The sequence below is a fragment of the Macaca mulatta genome, chromosome 16 (genome assembly GCF_049350105.2).
Source record: "Macaca mulatta isolate MMU2019108-1 chromosome 16, T2T-MMU8v2.0, whole genome shotgun sequence".
Classification (NCBI taxonomy): Eukaryota; Metazoa; Chordata; class Mammalia; order Primates; family Cercopithecidae; genus Macaca; species Macaca mulatta.
In genome coordinates, this window is record NC_133421.1 from 7,986,588 (window position 1) to 8,010,154 (window position 23,567).

General features: G+C 47.3%; 1 protein-coding gene across 2 annotated transcripts in view; it reads right to left on the bottom strand.

Annotated features, from left to right (window-relative positions):
• PITPNM3 (PITPNM family member 3) overlaps nucleotides 1-23,567 on the bottom strand; it is a 104,442-nt gene that overhangs the window by 50,046 nt on the left and 30,829 nt on the right. For both annotated transcript variants that reach the window (XM_015118392.3, XM_077970103.1), the window contains exons 3-4: nucleotides 22,318-22,425; nucleotides 1,130-1,177 (exon numbers count right to left, since the gene is read on the bottom strand). In XM_015118392.3, coding sequence (XP_014973878.1) covers nucleotides 1,130-1,177; nucleotides 22,318-22,425 — 156 coding nt within the window. The remainder of the gene's footprint in view (nucleotides 1-1,129; nucleotides 1,178-22,317; nucleotides 22,426-23,567) is intronic.

Below are 23,567 nucleotides of genomic sequence, written 5' to 3' on the forward strand. Positions count from 1 at the left end.
GGACAATCGCTTGAACCTGGGAGGCAGTGGTTGTGGTGAGCCGAGATCATGCCACTGCACTCCAGCCTAGGCAACAGAGCAAGACTCTGTCTCAAAAACAATAAGAGAAAGTTTCTCTGGCAGGGGATGTCTGTGTACCCACTCAAGGCTGGGTTCCAGGCCATAGGAAGGCTGGTGTCATAGGCGCCTCCACCTCAGGACAGCAAATGAAGGATGGAAGAGTTTGCAGAGCGGCCGCAGGCCTGAGCCCGAGGAAGTGGTGGGCAGAGTGGACTGAGCCCCCCCAAAACTGCAACTATAGATCAAAGGAGCAGGAGAGAGAAGTCAGGAAAGTTCTGAGTACAACGCCACCCCAAACACACATGAACTCCTCTCCTGACCCAGCCGCATGTGGAAGTCAATAATGCCAACAGCAAAGACATTTGGCCCAGACATTGGCCACTGAGTCCTCCCAGAATGTCCAAGGAAGACGTCCTGAGGTCACTATGTCAGCAAATGGCCACGTCTCGACCAAGTCTTTCCTGGGTCCAATGCTGCGCTCGTCTCTCTGGGAAAGCACAGGGGGAAGGAAACCTGGAGACGCCTGTATAACACAGAGGACAGGGACTCAGCCACAGGGCCACGGGCTTTGAGGATCATCACCCCGGGCACATACAGGAATGAGGTGTCTCTGAACCTCACTCAGTCATGTCAGTCACCATGACACCGTCTGTGGTTCCTGGAAGTTGTGTCACCCAAAGGTGATGGACACAGGGGCCATGTTCCCCATTCCTATCCTCCTCTCTGTCCTCATGCCATGATCTCATCTGCTCTGCTGAGCTCATGCTCCCAACCCACCAGCCTCCCACCCCTCCCTCTGGCCCTGTGGATTCCCCAGAGAGGGAGACGTGAGCTGGCCTGAGCTGCCCAGCGACAGGAACTCAGGAACCCGAGGGGCTCAGTTCATGGGTTAGAGAGTGGCCCAAACTCAGGCTGAGTGACCTCAGGCCCTCCAGTCCTGCCTGCAGGCAAGATGGCAGGGATCTTGCCACCCTACCCGGCTCTGAATGGATGAGAGGGGACCCAGGCTCAACGAGCTTGGACCCATCCAAGGGGAAGTAATGACCCCACGGGGTCAGGTTTGACTCACGCTGCTTCTCCTGGAGGATGCTGGATGTGCACGGCGCGGTCCCTTCTCCTGCAGAAAAAGAAAAGAAACGTGAGCAGATCCTTGTCACTGTTGCCAGGCACTGTGGTTCCCAGGGAGGCTGCTTGGAGCTGCCTCTGGCCCTCACTTGAGAGCTTGGGATGGGCAGAGTTACCTCCCACCACTTTATGCCCTGCTCTGCCATGCCCTGACCTAGCCCTTGGCCCTTCATGCCACACCTGATGCCATTTCTGGGGAGAGCACAGCCTGGCTCCTCTGCCTCCTCAGGCCTTTCCACCTCTGTCTTGTCCTCCAGCCCCTCCTCTCCTCCCTCCTCTACAAAGCAGCGGCTTCCCAGGAGCCGCCTGCCTCTCTATACTCACTCTCTCCTCCGAGGGTCCACACTGAACTCCAAGCCCACAAACCACTGCCAGGGCTCTGCCTCTGGCCCAGGCCTCTCTCCTTAGCTCTAGATCTGCGTATCCCACTGCCCCCCAGATGTCTTCTGTGGCCACTCCCAAACACTGCACACTGCCCATGACCAAAGCTTCCCTAGAAGCCTGCGGCCCCTCCCAAAATGTGTCTGCGGCTTCCTCTAGGGCCCCAGTTCTCTGAGGAAGGGTTCCAAGGCACAAAGTGAAGTCACCTCCTGGTCTCCCCAAGGGACTCGAGAACCCTTCCCCATGCAAAGCTACCTCATTTCCTCCCCTGCAGAACTGAAGGGCAACTCCAGTCTAAGAACCTACTCCATCTCCACAGCCCACACTCCAGGGCCTGGTGGGTGACTCCTCTCCTGACCCTGTGCCTGCCTCTCACATGAAACTTCTCCAGGTGTGTCCATCGGAATCCATCACCCTGTTTCTGCAGCCCTCTGCCTGCCAGGGCCGCCTTCATGGCCCATGTCCCCTGAATCCTGGGACCGTGGCCCCCGGGCCCTCTTCAAAGCAGGCAGCGGTAAACAGTGGGAAGAGCGTCCAGCTGGAATCTGGAGGCTGACTCCGTTTTAGGCTCCCTCTGGCCCACTGTGTCTCATAGGGTCCAGCACTCTCCCTCTCTGGGTTCATTCCTACAAGATAGCAGGGATCCAGTACTCGCTAAGAATCTCCAAGTCCTGAATGCCCTTGAGTGACACTGAATTATGACTGGATACCTGGATTCAAACGCCAGCTTCTTCACTTACGAACCATGCACCCTTGGGCAAGTTACGCAACCTGTATATGCCTCAGTCTTCCAATCTATAAAATGGGGATAGTACTGGTACTTGCCTCGGAGGGTTACTGTGGATATTAAATGATTAATATACGTAAAGCCTGCTGGGCACGATGGTTCATGCCTGTAATCCCAGCACTTTGGGAGACGGAGGTGGGCAGATCACCTAGAGGTCAGGGGTTTGAGACCAGCCCGGCAACATGGTGGAACCCTGTCTCTACTAAAATACAAAAATTAGCCGGGCGTGGTGGCGCATGTCTATAATCCCGAAGCTACTCGGGAGGCTGAGGCAGGAGAATCGCTTGAACTCAGGAGGTGGAGGTTGCAGTGAGCCGAAATCACACCCCTGCACTCCAGCCTGGGTGACAGAATGAGACTCTGTTTCCAAAAAAGAAGACAAATAAAAATATATATATATATATGTGTAAAGCCTTCAGAACACAGTCAGGCATATAACAGGTGTTCAGTAAGTGAGGATGATTCTCATTCTTGGTTTTTTACTTGTTTACCTCTAACAATTGATTCAAGACCTTGTCCCTTTTGTCTTCATCATGATCCCAGGTGGAGCCAGACAGAGAGAATCAATGGTTAATGCTAGATGCCAGCTCACAGCACTCCCCAGACCCAGGGGCCGTGACGAAACCTAGGCCCAAGAAGGGCCCAGATAGAGAACAGAGACCTGGATGCCATCATAGAGCAGTCCCCACACAGCACAACAGGATGGGCACAGACTGTTTCCCAGGTGCAAGAGCAGCACAGATGTGGACGGGAACAAGGAATGACCCAGTGGCCGATACACAGGTCAGGGAGCGAAGGCCCGCACCATGTCTGAGCGCCAGTTAAGGCCCATCACACTTTGCTGCCCCTAAAGAAAGTCAGCTTTGAGCACCCAGCAGAACTGGGGCCTAGCAGAGAAATGGAGACATGCATTCGAAAAAGCACCTTCTATGGGCCGAGCCCCATACTAAGGGCCGTGGGGGATGCAGAGATGAGGAAGTCAGGGTGAGGAAGGAGCAAGAACACCACCGTGCAGGGCAGCGCATCGCCGACTGCAGTGACAGGCAAGACCGGCAGAGACAGGGGGACAGGGAAAGATTCATTCTGACTGAGGACCCCAAGGAAGCCCGTGCCAGAGCAGAGATTTCAGTTTTGACAGTAGAGGAAAGGGCTTGGCGTTCCAAACCAGCCAGCAAGATCACGTTTATGGAATGCCAAGTTCAAGGCAAAGCGGGGGTGTGAGAGAGCACAGCCCTGGGAAGGAAGACCATTCACAGATAAGAAAACCAAGGCCTGAAGAGGTGAAGGGGCTTGCAGACTCTTCCAAATCCAAACCTCCTGCTTTTTCTATCACACTCCACCTAAAAGCAGCTGCAGAATGAGGAAGGCCCCATGCAAAAAGGAAATGTGAGGTCCCTTTTTCAAACAGAAAAAAAAAATGTTGCTAAAGGTACTAAAATATAACATTTTTCCTTTTCCCTGAGGATGCTCTAAAACCTATTATGGTGTTTTCTTTCTTTCTCTCTTTCTTTCTCTCTCTCTCTCTTTTTTTTTTTTTTTTTAACGCAGTCTCGCTCTGTCACCAGGCTGGAGTGCAGTGGCGCCATCTCGGCTCACTGCAACCTCCGCCTCCTGGTTCAAGCGATTCTCCTGCCTCAGCCTCCTGAGTAGCTGGGACAACAGGCACTCACCACCACGCCCAGCTAATTTTTGTATTTTTAGTAGAGATGGGGTTTCACCACGTTGGCCAAGATGGTCTCAGTCTCTTGACCTGGTGATCCGCCCACTCCAGCCTCCCAAAGGGCTGGGATTACAGGCGTGAGCCACCGTGCCCAGTCAGTGTTTTCTATTTGCTACTATTATTTTCTCATGCCCAGGGATACTCGAGGGATGAGTGCAGGCCCTCCCAGGCCCCAGGGCCCTTGCTCCTTAGCTTGGCATACACACACAGGCCCCACCAGCACCCAGGATCCCCCTCCTGCCAGCCACTGGGCCAACAAACCATGCTGTGAGTGACAGTTGGAAAGTTGAGCCAAGTATGTGCCCCTCCCACAGGCCTGCTGGCCCCACCCAGGGTAGACAAGAGTCTTGCAACCTCCACGCTGAAATGCACTAGGTGAGTGAGAGGTTTATTCCCCTCTGAATCACCCTTGGAATGCTCTATGGCACTGCCAGCCCAGGGTGGGGATAGCTGCCTCGCCCCAAGACATGGTGAAGTATGAGCACCTAACCTCAGCCCTGCCTACACCCAGGCTCTGGCATGCAGGGAGGCCAGCGGCTGTTTATGGGCAGGGGTAGGGAAAAGAAAGCTGGGTGGGGCTGGGGCTGAGAAGCCAGAGGTCAGAAGAGTCGGAGGCCAAGATCCCAGGAGGCTTCAAGGCAGCAGGAGGCAGAACCATGTGAGAATTGCCCACCAAGTACCCCCGCACGTATGCACTGTCCCATTAGACTTCACTTACAAAACACAAACTTGGCCGGGCACGGTGGTTCACGACTGTAATCCTAGCACTTTGGGAGGCCAAGGTGGGCGGATCACCTGAGGTCAGGAGTTCGATACCAGCCTGGCCAACATGGTGAAACCCTGTCTCTACTAAAAATACAAAAATTAGCTGAGTGTGGTGGCGCACGCCTGTAATCTCAGCTACTCGGGAGGCTGAGGCAGGAGAATCACTTGAACCCAGGAGGCAGAGGTAGCAGTGAGCCGAGATAGTGCGACTGCACTCCAGCCTGGGCAACAGAGCAAGACTCCGTTTCAAACAAACAAACAAACAAACTTGAAGATAACACTATTCAGACTTCAGAACAGCAAATCCAATACGTGCAACCCTCTGGAGCGCCGGCCCTGAGCCCTGACTGTAACACAGACGCTTCTGGCATTTCTCGGGCATCTACTATGTGTCAGGCCCTGGAGGAGGGGAGGACTCCAGCGCAGGGAGGGGCCAGGCCTGAGTCATTACCTCCACATTCTCACGCCAGGCCCGGAGCTGGTACTCACAGAAACAATTTACGAGTTCTCCAGACCATCCAATACTTTCATTACCAGGGTGGAACTATGACTTTAGCCTGGGCACGATGTCCAGAGGTGGGGAGGTGGGCAAGCTGGGGAGGTGGGCAAGGATGAGAGTTGGGGTTGCTGGGGATACTGAGGATGCAGCTGGGGTTGCTGGGAATGCAGAGTTCAGAGGCCGGAAGAAGCTCAAGGACCCAGGTGAGAAGAGGCCATCAGGTGAGTGTCCTCGAAACGCCAGTGCACAGGCTGCACGTGGGTAAGAAGAGGGAAAATGTCAGAAAGGAGGTCGGGGCCAAGCTCTGGGTCTCCTCAAAGCCGGCCGTGAAGGCTGTGCCTGGACACGCAGGTGCTTTCTGGCTTGCCTAGTACTTTCCCGCACACAAAATCGTTGGATTCCACGCCTGTGCAGTAAGGCTGCTGAGCCTCAGCAAGATAAAATCACTTCCCGAACGTTGGGATCTGGTCCCTCGGACACCCCAATACTGGCAAGGGCTATTCCCACAATTTCACCGTGCCCTCTATTGGTGGGGGGCTTCCTAGAGCAGGGGCTTCCCAGGGCGGCTCAGGCAGCCTGGGTAGTGCTTCCTAGAGGAGGAAGGCATGGGACAGGGGAAGGCTGCCACAGTCAGGGGCTGAGGGGTGGGGAGGTGGGGAGCAGAGAAGGGGACATTTACAAGGGGCGCAGAGAGGATGCGTCCAGAGGCGTGGGGACTGGCTGGTGTTTGCTTTGGGCTTCATCTTTCCGGCAGCGCAGCCTGAGCCAGGCATCTCGGGGATCCCAGGGCTGGTGAAGACACCGACGGGGTCCGGAACAAGCCCTGCTGTTTGACGAGGTAAGTGTGGGGCCCGGACAGCAGGAAGCCGGCCTTGCCTACCCAGTCCAAGCCGGCTCCATCTTCCCTGGAAACCGCCAGCGAGGGAGGAGCCGGCTTGAACCTGGCTTCCTGATTTAGCAGGCTCCCAGGACGAGGGTGATTAACCAACTGTGCAGCTGGCTCAGCTGCCGCCTAAATGAGACCCCACTTAGCCTGGAGCTTTGCAGGGCTCATGGGCCCGACAGCTTTGCCTCTGCTGGAGCTTGTTTCCAGCGGAGGAGCTGCCAGAAACTCCCGCAGACAGGATGGGCTACGTGGAGAGGGCTACGGGCCGGGAAGGCCGGGGTTTTGTCGCGCACCCCAAGCTCGGGGCCCCAGGAATCTTGCCTGTCCTGAACTCACACAGCCCTAGAAGGCTGAGCCACATCATCTCTTCTGAGAAGAGACTCCCAAGTCCCGCGAATGGTTTCCTGAGTAATTTTATATCTCTTCTTCCAATCCCCTTCCAACAAATCGTGAGTTCCCCGAGAGCAAGAGAAGCAAAATGTGTGGCCAAGAACAGAAGCCCTTTCGGCAAACTTCTGAAACAGGAGAGCCTTCCTGCATCAAACTGGAGAGTTGGTGGCTGCGGGGGGAGTGGTTCAGACAGATGGGGCCTTGGAGAATAAAGAACTGGGAATTCTCCTCCTGATAAACCAGAAAGTGTCAGGGACAGCCCCTGTGGAGCAGGGACAGGAGCCGCTAAAGCCGCAATTTGCCCTGGGCTCTCCCCTTACTCAGCACTGGGAGCCCTGGCCAGGCTCCGGGCCAGACTGGCGACTTTGCTCATGAAGGCTGGCTGAGGAGGGAAGACCTGCACGCTCCTCCCTGCTCAGACCACTCCCAGCATGGAGCCTCCCGTGAGCTGCAGGTTGAGACTCAACGCTCATTACCCCTCACCTGGCCCAGCATAAGCCCTTACACTCATTCCCTGGCCCCTCCTGTTCTCCTCCACATTGGCTTCTGGAATAATCTTTCTAAAAAGTGGCTCTTCGCTCCCCCTGCTTAAACCATTCAGTCGATCCACAGGGACACTCCCAAGAAGGCCCCCAACTCCTCAGCCTGGCATTCAAGGTCTTCATCTCCAGCTTTTCCACCCCTGCCTCTTCTCCAAGACCTCCCACCCCTTTTTACCATCCCCTAGCTCCACACCTCACCCCCAGCCCAATGCTTCACACCCCAACCTCAGTCAGGACAAACTCCCCTAAATCTCCCTGCTTTCCATACCTTTTATTCTACGTCTTTTCCATGTCTTTTATTTCATCAATATATTATGTTGCATCGATTGATTTTCACATAATAACTTTGCATACCTGGGCTAAATTCCACTTAGTCCTTGACAGATCTTGTATTTCACTGTTCTTTTATGCTTGGGGTTTTTATATCTCTTCCAGGACAATTTATACTAACAATCTATGAGCTGTCATTTAAGGAATGACAACCTCATAGCTTGTCCAACCTCAGTCAGGACAAATTCTCCAACTCTCCCTGCTTCCCTCACCTCCCTCTGTACCTTTGTCCCTGCAGCTCCCCCTGCCCTCATTGGTCTGTCCCAACCCCAGCAAAGCCTCCTTAGTTCCTCATGCAGCAGCTCTAGCGCTACCTCCTCTTTGAGCCCTCTGTGCCTTGTTCCCCATCTTGTTAGAGCAATTAGCTCACTGGACTGTCACTGACCCACCCCCGTCTGGGAGCCAGTCAATTCTGAGTCTACTTCTGAGTCATCTGTGTGTCCCCTGCGGTGACCAGCACAGGGTCTGACACAGAGTAAGTGTCCATTCCTGTGCACTGCATGCATCGGTGAGGGAAGGAATGTATGAGCGCACAATGAGCCCCTCACCGCTTGGGGCTCAGACAGGGAGGAAAGGGACACTATCAGAAACGCACAGCTGTCAGCAGAACGGTCCGTGCTACAGATAAGAGATCAACTCAGCTGTGCTAGGCATGAGGACAGTGGTCTGGGAGAGGCTGGAGTATCAAGGAGGCTTCCCAGAGGCAGTGCCTGGGATTGTGGGAGCTAGAGATGAAGTCAGGGGAAGAGCTGGGGCAAAGGCAGGAAGCTGACGAGCTCCACGTGAGTTCAGGGATCTCTCTGCAAGCAGCCCCCTGGCCATTTGACTAGGATACAGTAGGGGATAGAAGAGGAAGGGAGGGATGGCCAGGAAGCCATGAATATCAGAATCAGAGATAACCTTGGAATTATTGGGTTCAGCAACAATTTGACAGCCCCTTTATGTCTCTCATGGTAGCTCTTCCAGGGCTGTTAGATTCCTGTAGTGATAGGAAACTCACTAACTCTGGAAATTTATGATTGTTAGAAGGAAGGCTGGAACCACATTGTGGATGGCCTTCTGTGCCAGGCTGGGGGATCTATACTTCATACTGCAGGCAACAAAGACCTACTTGCCAATTTCGTGGCAGAATGATAGGACTGGATTTCTATTTTAGAAGCATCGTGGTAGGATTGGATAAAGATGGTAAACTGACTACATGATCTAGTCTTTTTCTCCTCCTCCAGATCCCTAGAAAATGACATCAAGCATTTTTATGTGAATTAATCTTTAGTAGCACTGTAAAATAAGAAGTGTCCTTAGCAGACCAGAAACTGTGTGGCATCCGCAAAAGTTAAAAGGCAGAGAGATCTAAGGAAGGAGGCAGGACTGGTTACATAATTTTCAGGGTCCAGTATAAAATGAAAATATGGGTCCCTTTGTTCAACCTAATTAAAAATTTCAAGATGGCAACAGTAGAGTAGAAAATCAAGTGTGGGCCGGGCGCGGTGGCTCAAGCCTGTAATCCCAGCACTTTGGGAGGCCGAGACGGGTGGATCACGAGGTCAGGAGATCGAGACCATCCTGGATAACACCGTGAAACCCCGTCCCTACTAAAAAATACAAAAATCTAGCCGGGCGAGGTGGCGGGCGCCTGTAGTCCCAGCTGCTCGGGAGGCTGAGGCAGGAGAACGGCGTAAACCCGGGAGGCAGAGCTTGCAGTGAGCTGAGATCCGGCCACTGCAGTCCAGCCTGGGCAACAGAGCAAGACTCCGTCTCAAAAAAAAAAAAAAAAAAAAAAGTAAATCAAGTGTGTGGAGCCCTGTGTGACTGCAAAGGACAAATGCCCATAACGCTAGCCCAGGAGAAAGAAAACCCATAAGCTCAAGCCTGCAAAGAAAGGGCTGTGGCTTGGCGGGGTGCGGTGGCTCACACCTGTAATCCCAGCACTTAGGCCGAGGTGGGTGGATCATGAGGTCAGGAGTTTGAGAACAGCCTGGCCAACATAGTGAAACACTGTCTCTAATAAAAATATTTAAAAAATTAGCCGTGGGAGGCAGGAGAATTACTTGAACCCAGGAGGCGGAGGTTGCAAGGAATTATCACACCACTGCACTCCAGCCTGGGCAACAGAGCAAGACTCCATCTCAAAAAAGAAAGATCTGTGGCCAGTGATGGAGGCAGCACAGAAGGAACAGCAGGCTCATGGGTGAAATATACAGAAGCAAAGAAACCTCTTGTGATCGATCATCTGGGCTTCCATAGTAGAGGAGCCAGGTGTCTTGGTCCTCCCCCAACCCCTGCTTATGCCAAGCAAAGCATCTGTCCCCAAGTGTGAGAAAGGATGACTGTTTGAAGGACAGGACACCATGGAAAGCTGAAAATACCCAAGAGGAATAAAGCAGAAGCAACTGGTTCAACTCACACCAGCGACATTTTCTACCTTCCCCAATAATTCGACGACAGCAGGTTTCATTAAACACATATATTCCTATCACTCAGAGATGGGCTGACAGGGAACTGCAAACACAAACTGGCTTATGCACAAATATTACTAAATATTAGATAAAAACCAACAACGTGGAAGGAAGATATCCAACTCAGTGACTGAAGGGAAGAGGGAATTGGACCTGTGGAGTCCTTAAACCCACTTAGTGTCACAGTCATTATTGGCTCTCAAATTTTAGTATGCATCAAAATCACAGGACTAGTTAAAATGTGGATTCTGAGCCCTGCTCCTAGAATTTGACTGATTCAGTAGGTCTAGGGGTCTAGAAATGTGACCCCCAAAGTCACATTTCCAACCAGTTGCCAAGAGATGTTAATGCTGTTGGTCCAGGGGCCACTCTTTGAGAAGCATGTATCTAGATACAAGGTCATAAACCAGAGTCAGGGGGTGAATGGTAGGAAAAAATAGCTCTCTGGAAAGCTAGAGGCAGAGAAATTGATCAGGGATACCCAGGCAGTGACTGCTTCCTTCCTGTCAACAAGAACGTGGCCTTGCTGACACTAAGTTTGTCTTAAGAACAAGAATAACCTAGATTGTAAATCATTCCTTAAATAACAGCTCATAGATTGTTAGTATACGTTATCCTGGAAGAGATATATAAACCCCAAGCGTAAAAGAATAGTGAGATAACAAGATTTCTCAAGGACTGAGCGGAATTTATCACAGGAATGCAAAGTTATTCAGGGTGTGAAAATCAGTCAATGTAACATACCATGTTGACAGACTAAAAGACAAAAACCATATAAGCATCTCAATACATGTCTGCAAAAAAAAAAAAAAATCCAGCAAAATCCAACACCTTTTTATGGTAAAAAATACATTCAACAAACTAGAAATAGGAGGGAACTTCATCAACTAGATGAAGGACAACAACAAAAGATTCATAGTTAACATCATATTTAACGGTAAAAGACTGAAAACCTTCCCCCTAAGATCAGGAATAAAACAAGATGTCTGCTGTCATTACTTCTGTTCAATATTAAGTTGGAGACTCTAGTTAGGGGAATTAGATAAGAAAAGGAAATAAAAGCTATCCAGATTGGAAAGGGAAAAGTTCAACTACCTATTCAAAGATGATGTAATCCTATGCATAGAAAATACTAAAGAATCCCCTCCAAAATAAAACTAATAAATGAGTTCAGCAAGGTTGCAAGATAGAGGATCAATATACAAAACTCAATTATATTTCCATACACTTGCAATAAACGGTCTGAAAATGAAATTAAGAAAACAATTCCAGTTACATTAGCATCAAAAAGACTAAAATACTTAGGAATAAATTTAACAAAACAAGTGCAAGACTTGTACACTGAAAACTTTAAAACATCATTGAAAGAAATTAAAGAAGACTTACATAAATGTAAAGACTTCCCACGTTCATGGATTGGAACTGATATTGTTAAGATGACAATACTCCTCAAATTGATCTACAGAGTCAACACAATCCCTATCAAAATCCCCACTGGCATTTTTGCAGAAATTGACCTAAAATTCATATGGAAGTGCAAGAAACACAGAATAGCTAAATAATCTTGCAAAAGAAGAACAAAGCTAGTGGACCCCCACTTCCTGATTTCAAACTTACTGCAGGTGTACAGTAATCAAGACTGTGTGGCATACTAACATATACACATGAGTGGAATAGCACTCGGAGTCCAGAAATAAACCCATATGTCTATGATCAATTAACTTTTGACAAATCTGCCTAAACAATTCAATGGATGAGAGATAGTCTTTTCAATAAATGGTGCTGGGAAAACTAGTTAATCATGCTCAAAAGAACTCCTACCTCACACCATACACAAAAATTAATCCAAAGTGGATCAAAGACCTAAATATAAGAGTTAAAACTATAAAACTTTACAAAGAAAACATGGGGGTAAATCTTCATGACCTTGGATTGGGCAATGGTTTCTTAGATATGGCACCAAAAGCACAGACAATAAAAGAAAAAATAGATAAACTGAACTTCATCAAAATTTTAAGATTTTATACTCCAAAAGACATTATAAAAAAAAAAGTATAAAGATAACCCACAAAATGGGAGAAAGCATATCTGAAAAGGGTCTGGTGTCCAGAATTCATTAAAGAACCCTTACAACTCAACAATAAAAAGACAAATAACCCAAATTTTAAATTGGCAAAAGATTTCAGTAGACATTTCCCCAAAGGAGATAAACAAACGATGAATAAGCACATGAAAAGATACTCAACATCATTAGTCATTAGAGAAATGAAGATCAAAACCACAATGAGACATCACTTCACACCTACTAGGATGGCCATATCCAAAAAGGCAGCCAGTATCAAGGGTTGGCAAGGATGCAGAGAAATTGGAACCTTTTTACATTACTGGTGGAAATGTAAAGTGGGGCAGCTACTTTGGAAACGAATTTGGCAGTTCTTCAAAAACTTAAACAGAATTACCATATGATATGGCAATTCCACTCCTATGTATATCAGCAAGATAATCGAAAACATATCCACACAAAAACTTGCATATGAATACTTATAGCAGCATTATTCGTAATAGCCAAAAAGTAGAAACAACTCACATGTCCATCAACTGGGATAAATAAGACATGGCATATCCATACAATGGAGTAATACTCAGCCATAAAATGAAATGAAGCACTGACTCATGATGCTACAACATGGATGAATCTCAAAAACATTACGCTAAGGGAAAGTAGTCACACACAAAACGCTACATATTGTTTGATTCCATTTATATGAAATACCAAGGGCTGGGGGAAGGGGAATGGTGAGTGACCACTAATGGGTATGGGGCTTCTTTTTTCAGAAATGAAAATGTTCTTGGGCCAGGCACGGTGTCTCATGCCTGTAATCCCAGCACTTTGTGAGACCAAGGTGGGCAGATCACTTGAGGTCAGGAATTCAAGACCAGCCTGGCCAACATAATGAAACCCCGTCTCTACTAAAAAAATACAAAAATTAGCCAGACCTGATGGCGGGCACCTGTAATCCCAGCTACTTGGGAGGCTGAGGACGGAGAATCGCTTGAATCCGGCTGGCAGAGGTTACAGTGAGCCGAGGTCGTGCCACTGCACTCCAGCCTGAGCAACAGAGCGAGACTCCATCTCATAAAAACAAAAAGAAAGAAAAGAAAAGAAAAAATATTATTGAGCTAGATAATGGTGATGGTTGCATCCCTTCATGAATATACTAAAACCACTGAATTGTACATTTTACAAAAAGGTGGGTTTTATGGTATGGGATTTATATCTCAATTTTTAAAAAAGATTTTGGCAAGACCTGCTTCACTTGAATAGTGTTAATGGCAGCTGTGTGCCTCCTTAGATCATTCGAATCAAGATATCTCCTGCTCTGTGTTATAATCTCACCTATGATCTTTGGCTGACTAATCCAGTCTTAAGTGTGCAGTTATTCCCACCCATCTCTAACCTACCAGAAAACTCCGAAATGTTCTAAAACATGCAGATGGAGACTTTTAAAAATGTAGCATCAGCCCATGCTTCCATGACTTAAGATCAGATTGCTAATCAAAAGAATCAATCAGAGCACATGAAAATGAAAAGATGATTTTTAAAAATAAACAAACAAACCCCAGGCCTGGCACAGTGACATACGCCTGTAATCCTAGAACTTTGAGAGGCTGAGGCGGGAGGATCGCTTGAGCAAGACCAACCAGGACAACACAGCGAGAGCCTATCTCTACAAAAAATTAGGCAGGTGTGGTAGTGCAAGCCTGTGGTCCCAACTACTCGGAAGGCTGAGGCAGGAGAATGAGACCCAATCTCTAAAAACGAAACGCAATACAGAAGAGCTGACCTGCAGAATGGAGACTGATGAAGAGAAAATGGGTGAGTTGTTGGTTAGAGCCAAGGCCTATTCTCAGAATGCACCAAGGACCAAGAAATATGAATAAGAAGAACAAGGTGACATGTGGTTAGAAAAGTCTCTGGAAGGATAAAACAGAGAAATACTTAAAGAAACAATGAAAAGAAGGCTTCACAGCAGGGAAAGGGTACAACCAGGTGCGACATGACCAACAAACACCCCCACAACAAACACCTACTCAGAAACATGGCTTGAAATTTCAGAATACAAGGAAGAAAGACTTAAAAACCTAAAGGCTGGGCATGGTGGCGAATACCGGTAATCCCAGCACTTTGGGAGACTGAGGTGGGCTGATCACTTGAGGCCAGGAGTTCGAGACCAGCCTGGGCAACATGGTGAAACCCTGTCTCTATTAAAAAAGCAAGCAAGAAAAAAAATTTAAAAAACTTAAATCTTCAGGAAGAGTAAAAACCGTATTACTCACAAAGGAATGAGAATCAAATTTATCTCAGACTTCTCAGCAACATCACTAAATTCAAGAAGGCCATGGAGGAATAGCTGCAGAGATAGTTGGGAACGTGATTATGGAGGCAGATAAGCTTGCATTCAAATGAGCAAGCAAAATAAAGACACGTTTAGCAATGCAAGGACCTAGAAAACTGCTATCCACAGTTCCTACCTGAAAGAATTACTAGCAGAGACATGCTGGTGAAAAAAGAAAGTAAATCCAAGAGGAAGTCAGGGAATTGAGGAAGTAGCAGTGAGAGCTATATGCTATAAAGGGCGAATTTTACTGAATATAAATCATAGCTCAAAATACTTAACCCAAAAAGAAGGAGAAGGAGGAGGTGGTGGGGGAGGAGTTGTCACTGCCAAAGCCGCCATGATGAGAAAACAAAACCCTCCCCAAAAGTAAAACAGCAAAACTTATCATTAAGTTGAAATAAGAATTGACAACATGAAACCAAACGGACAGGGGCCATGGGAGCTGGGGGGTTAGGAAGAGAAGGAAGAAGAAAGGTACCAACGTCCTTCCCTGTTCAGGGATAGGATAGATAGAGCTACTGACTTAATCCAAACTCTGGTAGAAAATGCCAGTTTTAATTTTTAATTTTTTTTTTTTTTTGAGACAGGGGCTCATTCTATCACCCAGGCTGTGTTGCAGTAGAGCAAGCATGGCTCACTGCAGCCTCAACCTTCTGGGTTCAAACGACCCTCTCACCTCAGCCTCCAGAAGAGCTGGGAACACAGGCACATGCCACCACCCCCAGCTAATTGCTTAATTTTTTGCAGAGGCGGGGGTCACTTTCTTACCCAGGCTGGTCCCAAACTCCTGGGCTCAAGCGATCCTCCCACCTTGGCCTCCCAAAGTATTGGGATTACCGGCATGAGCCACTGCGCCTGGCCAAAAATACCAGTTTTCAAATGTGTGTTAAAACTGTACGTTTCTAGAACTGCAGAAAAAGGAGATATATAAGAAATTTGATTGTGTCAATAAAAAACAGGAAAAAGGGAAGGAGAAAACTGTATTGATAATAGCTTAAATTTTACAGAGAATTTGTAACCCAACATATACGGTGTAGATAATGTATCTATTTTTTAACTCATAAGGAACGTTCACACACACACGCAAGACCATGGTTTAGACAAGAAAGAATTTCAAAAAGATATCACTTTGGGGTCACATGGTCTGATCATAGTGGAATAAAATGGCTAATTAACAAGAAAAAAAATCTATTTGTCAGGATTCTTGTACACGGCTCTCAACAGTTCTTTGTGTAAAGAGGAGAAACATGGAGGTTTTGAACTCTGTAGACATGACGGACAGTGAGAGGGCAACTTATCCTAACCCTGTGGAATGTGGCCAATATGGCTGGATGCAGCTTTTCTGGGGACTGAAGGTTATACAATTTTGGGGTCCTTTTAAGGAAAAGATTATCCCCCCCCAAAAGCTTACTTTTGTAAATTTTACCAAAAAAAAGGTAATGGGTAAAAAAGCAAAAAAAAAAAAAAAAAAAAAAAAAAAGTAACCTTGCTAGGACCCTCTCTTGGAAGGCAACTGTGCGTGTGTCATTTTAAAAACAGGATTAAAACGCTCCTATCTCTAGAATTAGAAAAGCACAAATCACATAAATCTGGAGGAAAAAATTAATGAAATAAAAGCAATGTTAATTTACAAAACTAGAGAAAACGGTAGACAATAGAACTGATTAATAAAAGTAAGAGCTATTTCTTTGAAAAGACCTTTGAAATAGGTAAGCCTTTGGCAAAACTTACTAAGAATAGAGGGAGAGAGAGACAGAGAGAGAGAGAGAAGGATGGAGGGAAGGGGAAAAATACAAAGTACAAAGGAACAATGAGGGGAATGAGAAAGAAGTCATAACTTTCAGAAGTTAATTGCTTTCAACTTGATGAGGGGTATTTCTGGAATCCTCGGGCGAGGGTCATGCTTACTGGTGAAACACTGGGATGTTTCCATCACAGCACTTCAGTCAGGAAGTACTGAGTCCAATCAGAAAGCCTGCGACCACTTCTGTCACTCTACGTTGACCTGGAGATCCCATGCAATGCAGTTTAAAAGGAAAAATAAGAAGGGAGAGTAAATACTGGCAAAAATATAACTGTTAAGATTTGTAAACAAGGCTGGGTGCAGTGGCTCACACCTGTCGTCCTAGCATTTTGGGAGGCCGAGGCGGGCAGATCACTTGAGGTCAGGAGTTCGAGACCAGCCTGGCCAACATGGTGAAACCCCATCTCTACCAAAAACACAAAAAGTAGCCGGGCATGGTGGCGGACGCCTGTAATCCCAGCTATTCGGGAGGCTGAGGTAGGAGAATCACTTGAACCCAGGAGACAGAGGTTGCAGTGAGCCAAGATCACACCACTGCACTCCAACCTGGGTGACAGAGCAAGACTCTGTCTCCAAAAAAAAGAAACAAAGAAAGAAAAGATTTCTAAATGATGTGATGCTCTAACTAGGAAAAACCCAAGAGAATCAACTGACAAACTATTAAAACCAACAAGAAATGTCAGCGAAGTAGCAATATTTCAAAGACATAGCAGACTAGTAATTTACATCCAGAATATATATGAAGATCTCCTAAAATCCAGTAAAAAGGATAAACAATCCAATAGCATATGGGCAAAAATGGTGTTTAAGAAATTCAGAGAAAAGAAAATAGGATCGGTCAACACATTTATGAAAAGATGTTCAATCTCACTGGAAACCGGGTAAAGACAAAGCAAGACAAGAAAACATTTTCACTCAGCCGTTAGATAAAATGTGGAAGTTTGATAATATCAAATCTGGTAACACATTGTGGGGAAATGGCTAACTTAATCCATGGTTGGTGTGCAAATATACATTTGCACCCTTTTTTGGAAAACCGTTTGACAGTACCTATTGCAATTTTGAATGCTTATACTTTAAACCCATAAAGCATTCTTACAATAATGAAAGACTCCAATGTCTATCACTGCAGAATGGTTAAATAAATTATGGTACAACTATGGTAGAGAATACTATAGTATAGGTAAAGATAATGAAGTGAATCTATATTTACTCATATGAAAAGCTCTCCAAGATCTTCTGTTAAATGTGAGGGAAGAGGTAAGTTGCAGCACTAATGTCTAATACCATCGACCTCTAGAGAGATATCCTCCACATTGTTCAACTCTGCAAGGAGGTCTGTAATTGAAGGAATAACTAAAGGAGAGACTTTGGTTTTATTTGTTGCGTTTGATTTTTTCCAGTAAGGATACATTTAAGAAATCAGATGGATATTTATTATGTTTGTAGAAGCATTATTCATGGTAGCCAAAACGTGGAAGCAACCTAAACGTCCATCATCAGAAGAATGGATAAACAAAAGGTGGTATATCCATACAAGGGAAAGTTACTCAGCCCCAAAATGGAATAAAGTACTGATTCCTGTTGCAACATGAATGAACCTTGACAGCATTATGCTAAGTGAAATAGGCCAGACACAAAAGGACAAATACTGAATGATCCCACATATGTAGGGTACCTAGAGAAGTCAAATTCATGGAGACGGAAAGTAGAATGGTGTTTACCAAGGGCTGGGGAAAGGAGAATGGGGAGTTGGTCTTTGACCCGCACAGAGTTTCAGTTGTGGAGGATGACCAAGTTCTGGCGATGGTTGGTGGTGATGGTTGCAGGGCAATGTGAATGGACTTAATGCCACTGACCTGTACACTTAAGAATTGCTAAAATGGGCCGGGCGTGGTGACTCACGCCTGTAATCCCAGCACTTTGGGAGGCCGAGGCAGGTGGATCACTTGAGGTCAGGAGTTCAAGACCAGCCTGGCCAACATGGCAAAACCCTGTCTCTACTAAAAATACAAAAAGTAGCTGGGCGTGGTGGTGCATGCCTGTAATCCCAGCTACTCAGGAGGCTGAGGCAGGAGAATCACTTGAACTCGGGAGGCGGAGGTTGCAGTGAGTCGAGATTGTGCCATTGCACTCTAGCCTGGGCAACAAAGCAAGACTCCATCTCAAAAAAAAAAAAATTGTTAAAATGGTAAATTTTATGTTATGCATATTTTACTACAATAAGAAATGTTACACAAAAATAAGACAAACAATTGCAAAAATAATAACAGTATAATAATAATAATATTTGAACAATTGTAAAATAATAGTAATAACAACATGCTTCTGGGTGTTCAGCTCATGCTAAAGGATCCCTTTCCATAAAAAAAAAATATATATATATACACACACACATATACACATATACGTATATACATATATACTGGGCCATATATTGCCAAAAAGATAAATATAGAACCAAGCTTAAAATAAAAAATGTATGATACACAGTGCCAGAAACAAAAAAAGGAATCCAGAGACGAAAGCAGAAGCTGAGATAGAGGAGATCCGTGAATCCCATGAGTCAGACGAATAAAGAAAGAGGCTCCGGGATCAGAGCCTAAAAACCGCACTGTGAACTCCACCAACCCGACCTCAGCCTGTGGATGGCAAGGAGCTGATGTGGCACCCACTTTACAGCAGGGACCCTTGAAGGGCCATTCCATCCTTACAGGAACTTAAAAAAAGAACCTTCCTAGCGGAAGCGGCAAAGAAACCATTCACAGACAGTGAGAGAGAAAATTCACACATGAGTAATTAAAACCCTAAGCCTGTGCCACTTCTGGGTGTAGGGTCTAAATTTACACCACCCATGTAGAATGGAAACTCTAAACTATAAATTTAGCCTATAAAATATTCAAGATTAGTGAAACACTCAGGCCCAGCAGGAAAGAAAATAAGGCCGGTCTTTATGAGGACATTTTCCCAACCTAGGGCACACAAGACTCCCCCTAAAAAGAAGAGAGAGGTACGTGTGACCAAGATGAGTTCACAATCACAAACGAGAAACAAAACCCATGAGGTACATTAGTGTACACGCACGCGCGCGCGCACACACACACACACAGAGCAGAATTAGCACCCTTGAGAACTGGAGGGATGAGAGCAGTCTGAAAGTGCTGATGAAATATATGACTTAAATGGTGAGGGAGAGAAAAGGTGAAATACAAAACAGAATTCAGGCTTAAAAGGAAGAAGGTCGGCTCCCTTTGGAATGTGTGGAGCATAAGGAGTCTTTAGGACATCCGGGTAGAGGTTAGCAGGAGGTTACCGAAAATGTGAGGGTGGGGCCCAGAAGAAAGGTCCTGGCTAGAGATACAGCAGGGAGTTGCCATGGAGGTGGCTGGAGCACCATGGAGGCAGTGTGACTGACCAGAGTGTCCAGCATGAGGGCGGGGGATGCCTGGAATGAGCCCTGTGTCTAAGGGCAGGAAACTTGAAGAAGACAGGAGGATCCGCTCTGTCTATGCCACCAATTTCGATTGCATTCCTTTCCAGGAAGCGTTCACGGATCTTCCTTTCCCCAAGACACTTCCCAGAGCCTCTCAGAGCCTGGACCCAGCCTGTCTTACTGTATAGTAACCCCTGGCTCTGATCTGTCGCTTCCACTCTGCTGTAAGCTTCTAAGGAGTGACAAGGCCATCCTGCTTGTCTCTGTTCCTCCTACACTGGGCACAGGGTCGAGCCCCTGTGATGGCTCCATAAATGACTATTGAAATGAATGTGTGTGTTCTGTCATGTTGTGGGAATTCACGTTATGAATCCACATGAGAACGGGACTCGGAAGGAGCTGGAAATCCAGCTGGCTTCCTCTTCCGCTTACCGTCTTTCCTCTCTTCTTCCCGCTCCCCATTCTGTACTGGGAAGAAACACCACCAACCCTCGGACTCAGGCAAGCACTGCCCTTCATTCAATCGTGCCTGAGCACCAGGAAGCATTTGTGAGGGCTGCCACTTGTGCAAGACTGGCCATGCTTCTCCCCCTTCCATCATTATAAGAATGACCTGCTATCGAAAGCACTTTGCAAATATCATCTCATTTAATCATCGCAGCTTTTTTACTAGTCCTCCACTCTGCAGATGAAGAAACAGAAGCCCAGAGAGGTGATGTGACTTTTCCTGACCACAAAGTCATGGAGTGGCATGGCTGAAGTTCAAACCCAGGCTTCTCTAACTCCAGCACTGCAGCTTCTGCCTCTCTCCTGGACTTCCCGCTATGCCTCCTCATCCCCTGCCCTCCCATGCGCTCCCAACTCACTCTGCCTCTTGCTCACCCGAAAGCCCTTAGTTCACACTGGGTCTGAGTCATATACTGTTTAGCAGACAAGTGGGGGTGGGGGATGGGAAGGGGATGGCCAAATGCGTGGTACCAATCCAGATTTGTCTTTTCAAGGCTACAAGCACTGTTGTGGGGCAGGACCTAGAATCCATGACCCCTTCTAGGCCCCCTCTGGGTTCTCAGGATGAAGGAAAGAGCAGCAAAGGACCCACTGGCAGATACATGGCTATGAAGACTGGTACGTTGTCTCTGGATTGCCCTTGGGGGCCAGACTCAGAGCCCCCCACCCCTTCTCATGGATGGGACAGTGGTACAGGGCGCCTTTCCTTTCAGACTCATGGTTCCTTGAGCCTGACTTTGTTAGGGCCCAGAACTGTGCCAAGCCTTAGTCCAGTCAGGGAGGTGAAGCCCTGGACTGGGAATCAGAAGGCCAGGAATCTGTGCCTAATGTTGCCACCAGTTTGGGGGACCTCGGACAAGACGTGGCTCCTCTGAGCCTGGGTTCTTTGTTGGTTAGATGGGATGACCACACCAAGCCTGCCCATTTCTCAGGATGGGTGCTTTGGCATGAGGAGAGCTCTGAACCAAGGGGGCAGGGATGGGGATGAGAAAAGGAACAGGGACAGGACAAGATGGTCACCACCAAGACAGCTGCCACCTAGGCAGCCGTTCTTGTGAGCTGGGCCAGGACCATCTCACTGAACACCTCCTAAGAGCATGGCCTTGCCCACTTGGCAACTCTGGGCCAGAGCACAACTGCGAATGACAGGAGCAAGAGAGGAAGGAGAAGAGACGATGAGGAAGAAATAAAGTAGGAGGAGTGGTATGTGGGGTGGGGAATGAGGGATGGAAGAAACCAACCTGAGGGTAACAGGTACAGAGGTTAGCACCCTGCATCCCAGATGTGGTTCTAGCCCTGGCTCTGCTTCTCACTCCATTGTAACATTAATCAAATACAGCCCTCAGCTGAAGATCTCTGAGGTTCAGTTTTCCATATATTAGCTCAGATTTTATGACTTCTTCAGCCACGCTGTCCATTTGCATTTTAAAGTCTTGCCCCATTGCTTCACTGTCAGGAGCCCTTCCTGGATCCCCTCTCCTGCCTCCTGAAAGTCATGCCTCTCCCTTCTGAGCTAACAGCGCTCAGCTTAAGCCTGATGCATATATCTTGATTTATACAGTGTCACACATCACAAGACAGAGGTCTCAGATGAATCACTTTTGGTTGCTCCTGCCAAGCACTTACACACAGTAGGTGCTCAACGAGCCTGTGAGTGATGAACAATAGCCAAGCAGATGGATAGATGGATGCCAAAAAGAATCAGCCTGCTTTGTAGGCTGATCAAACTCCTGGTCAAAACTCTTCTCCAAAGAAAGCCTCCTGGATTAATCCCCAGCCATATACTCCTTCTTCAACAGCTCAGCCAAAGGAAATCCTGATTCTCACTGCTGTCCTTCTCTTTCCCCTTAGACCTCAGTTCCTGTCCTGCTCAAAGGCTTCTCCAACTGTCACCCTCCTTATTCAGCAGATTCCAATACCAAAGACCTGGCAGTCCAAGGAGCTTGGACCCAGGCACCTGCCATTTACCACCCGTGCCACTGGGGTGGTCATTCTATGGACAAAGGAAGATCTTTTGAAGTACCCTGGGGCTGTTCTGCCACAGAAAACCCTACGGAAGTCCCCATGAGAGTTCCTGTAGGTGGCAGAATCTCAGAGATGCTATGAAGGAGGAACCAAGGCAGATGGACTCTTCACAGAAGACCCAAGTCCCAGCCCCAGTTGCCAGCCCTACAGCCCACCCTGCAACACACCTATGTGCACATCCTGGTCATGAGAGAAGCAGAATCTCACCTTGATGCTCGTCCAGTTTCCCCATGGTCTCGATCTGCTCCACAAGGTCATTGGAGTTCCACTGGCTCATCCCAATGAGGATGGCATTCTTCCCTTCAGCCATCTCCTCTGTGGGAAGAAGCAGTGGTGAGCATGAGCAGGTGCAGCTAGGGATAGGTAGCCTGATCAGGAGCTTATGTCTGAGAGACATTTTCTCTTATGCTCTTTCTTCCTTGAGTTGAGGTGTACCTCGACTAGGTACTGTAGCTAGACAGTTACAAGACTTTCAGAGATCTGCCATTGCAAGAAGGTACTGTTGTACTCTACTGGACCTCCACGTGCTACAGCAAAAGAAAGTAACAAAAAGCCTGAAACCCCATAAAAAGTACCATTCCTAGCACTGAGGGCAGTATCTCTTGAAAGTCAGTGTGTTTGGGAAGAAAGAGCAAAACCTTGTCATTTGCAAGCAGTTTTTCCTTAAATTACTGACTTCTCTGACCCTCGATTTTCCCGTCAGTAAAATGGATCTGGCCACAGAGGTGTTGTGAGGATTAAATGAGATAATGGATGTAAAGGTCTTGGTGCAGAGCAGGTGCTCACAGATGACAGCCATGATGGTGATGTCATCACATGAGAAGTAACTCACCACCAGGAGTTGAGTGGATGAGTAACTGGAGGAGAAGAAACCTTCTGGTTCTAAGGAAGCTTTGAGCTGTATGGAACCTTTAGCCCCCATCTGAACTTTATGACCCTCTTAAAGCCTCCGTTCTCTCGCACTCCTCCCCTCAACCCTGTCTCTATCCTTGTTCTTTCCTTGTCTGAGCATAGTGATTCCTCTGGGAGAAACCAGTGGGGCAAGATTCCATAACCACACTGAAAAGAAGGCCCGGGGTCCCACACATTGCATACACACATCTAGTACCATCCCTCGTCCTACAAAGGGACATTTCTTCAAAGACAATCCCTTAGGCACGTGTGCTGTCCTCCCCACACTTTGCCCAAAAACAGATGTGCCTTTCTGGTGAAGAGCTTTGTGCCCTCCCTCACAGAACAGACATCAAAGGGTGTTGAGGACAATCTCCAACCTTATGATAATTAAGAACAAAGGGTTGAGATCCATTTCACTGCCAAAGAACTTTACCAACAGAAGGAATCAATATGGTGGATCTGAAGCTTTGGGAGCTGTCCAGAGTTCTGATTCACTCTAGAGCTCAGTTGACCAGACCCCCAGTTCTTGTTAGGACATCTCCTCCTGTCTTATTTTATGTATC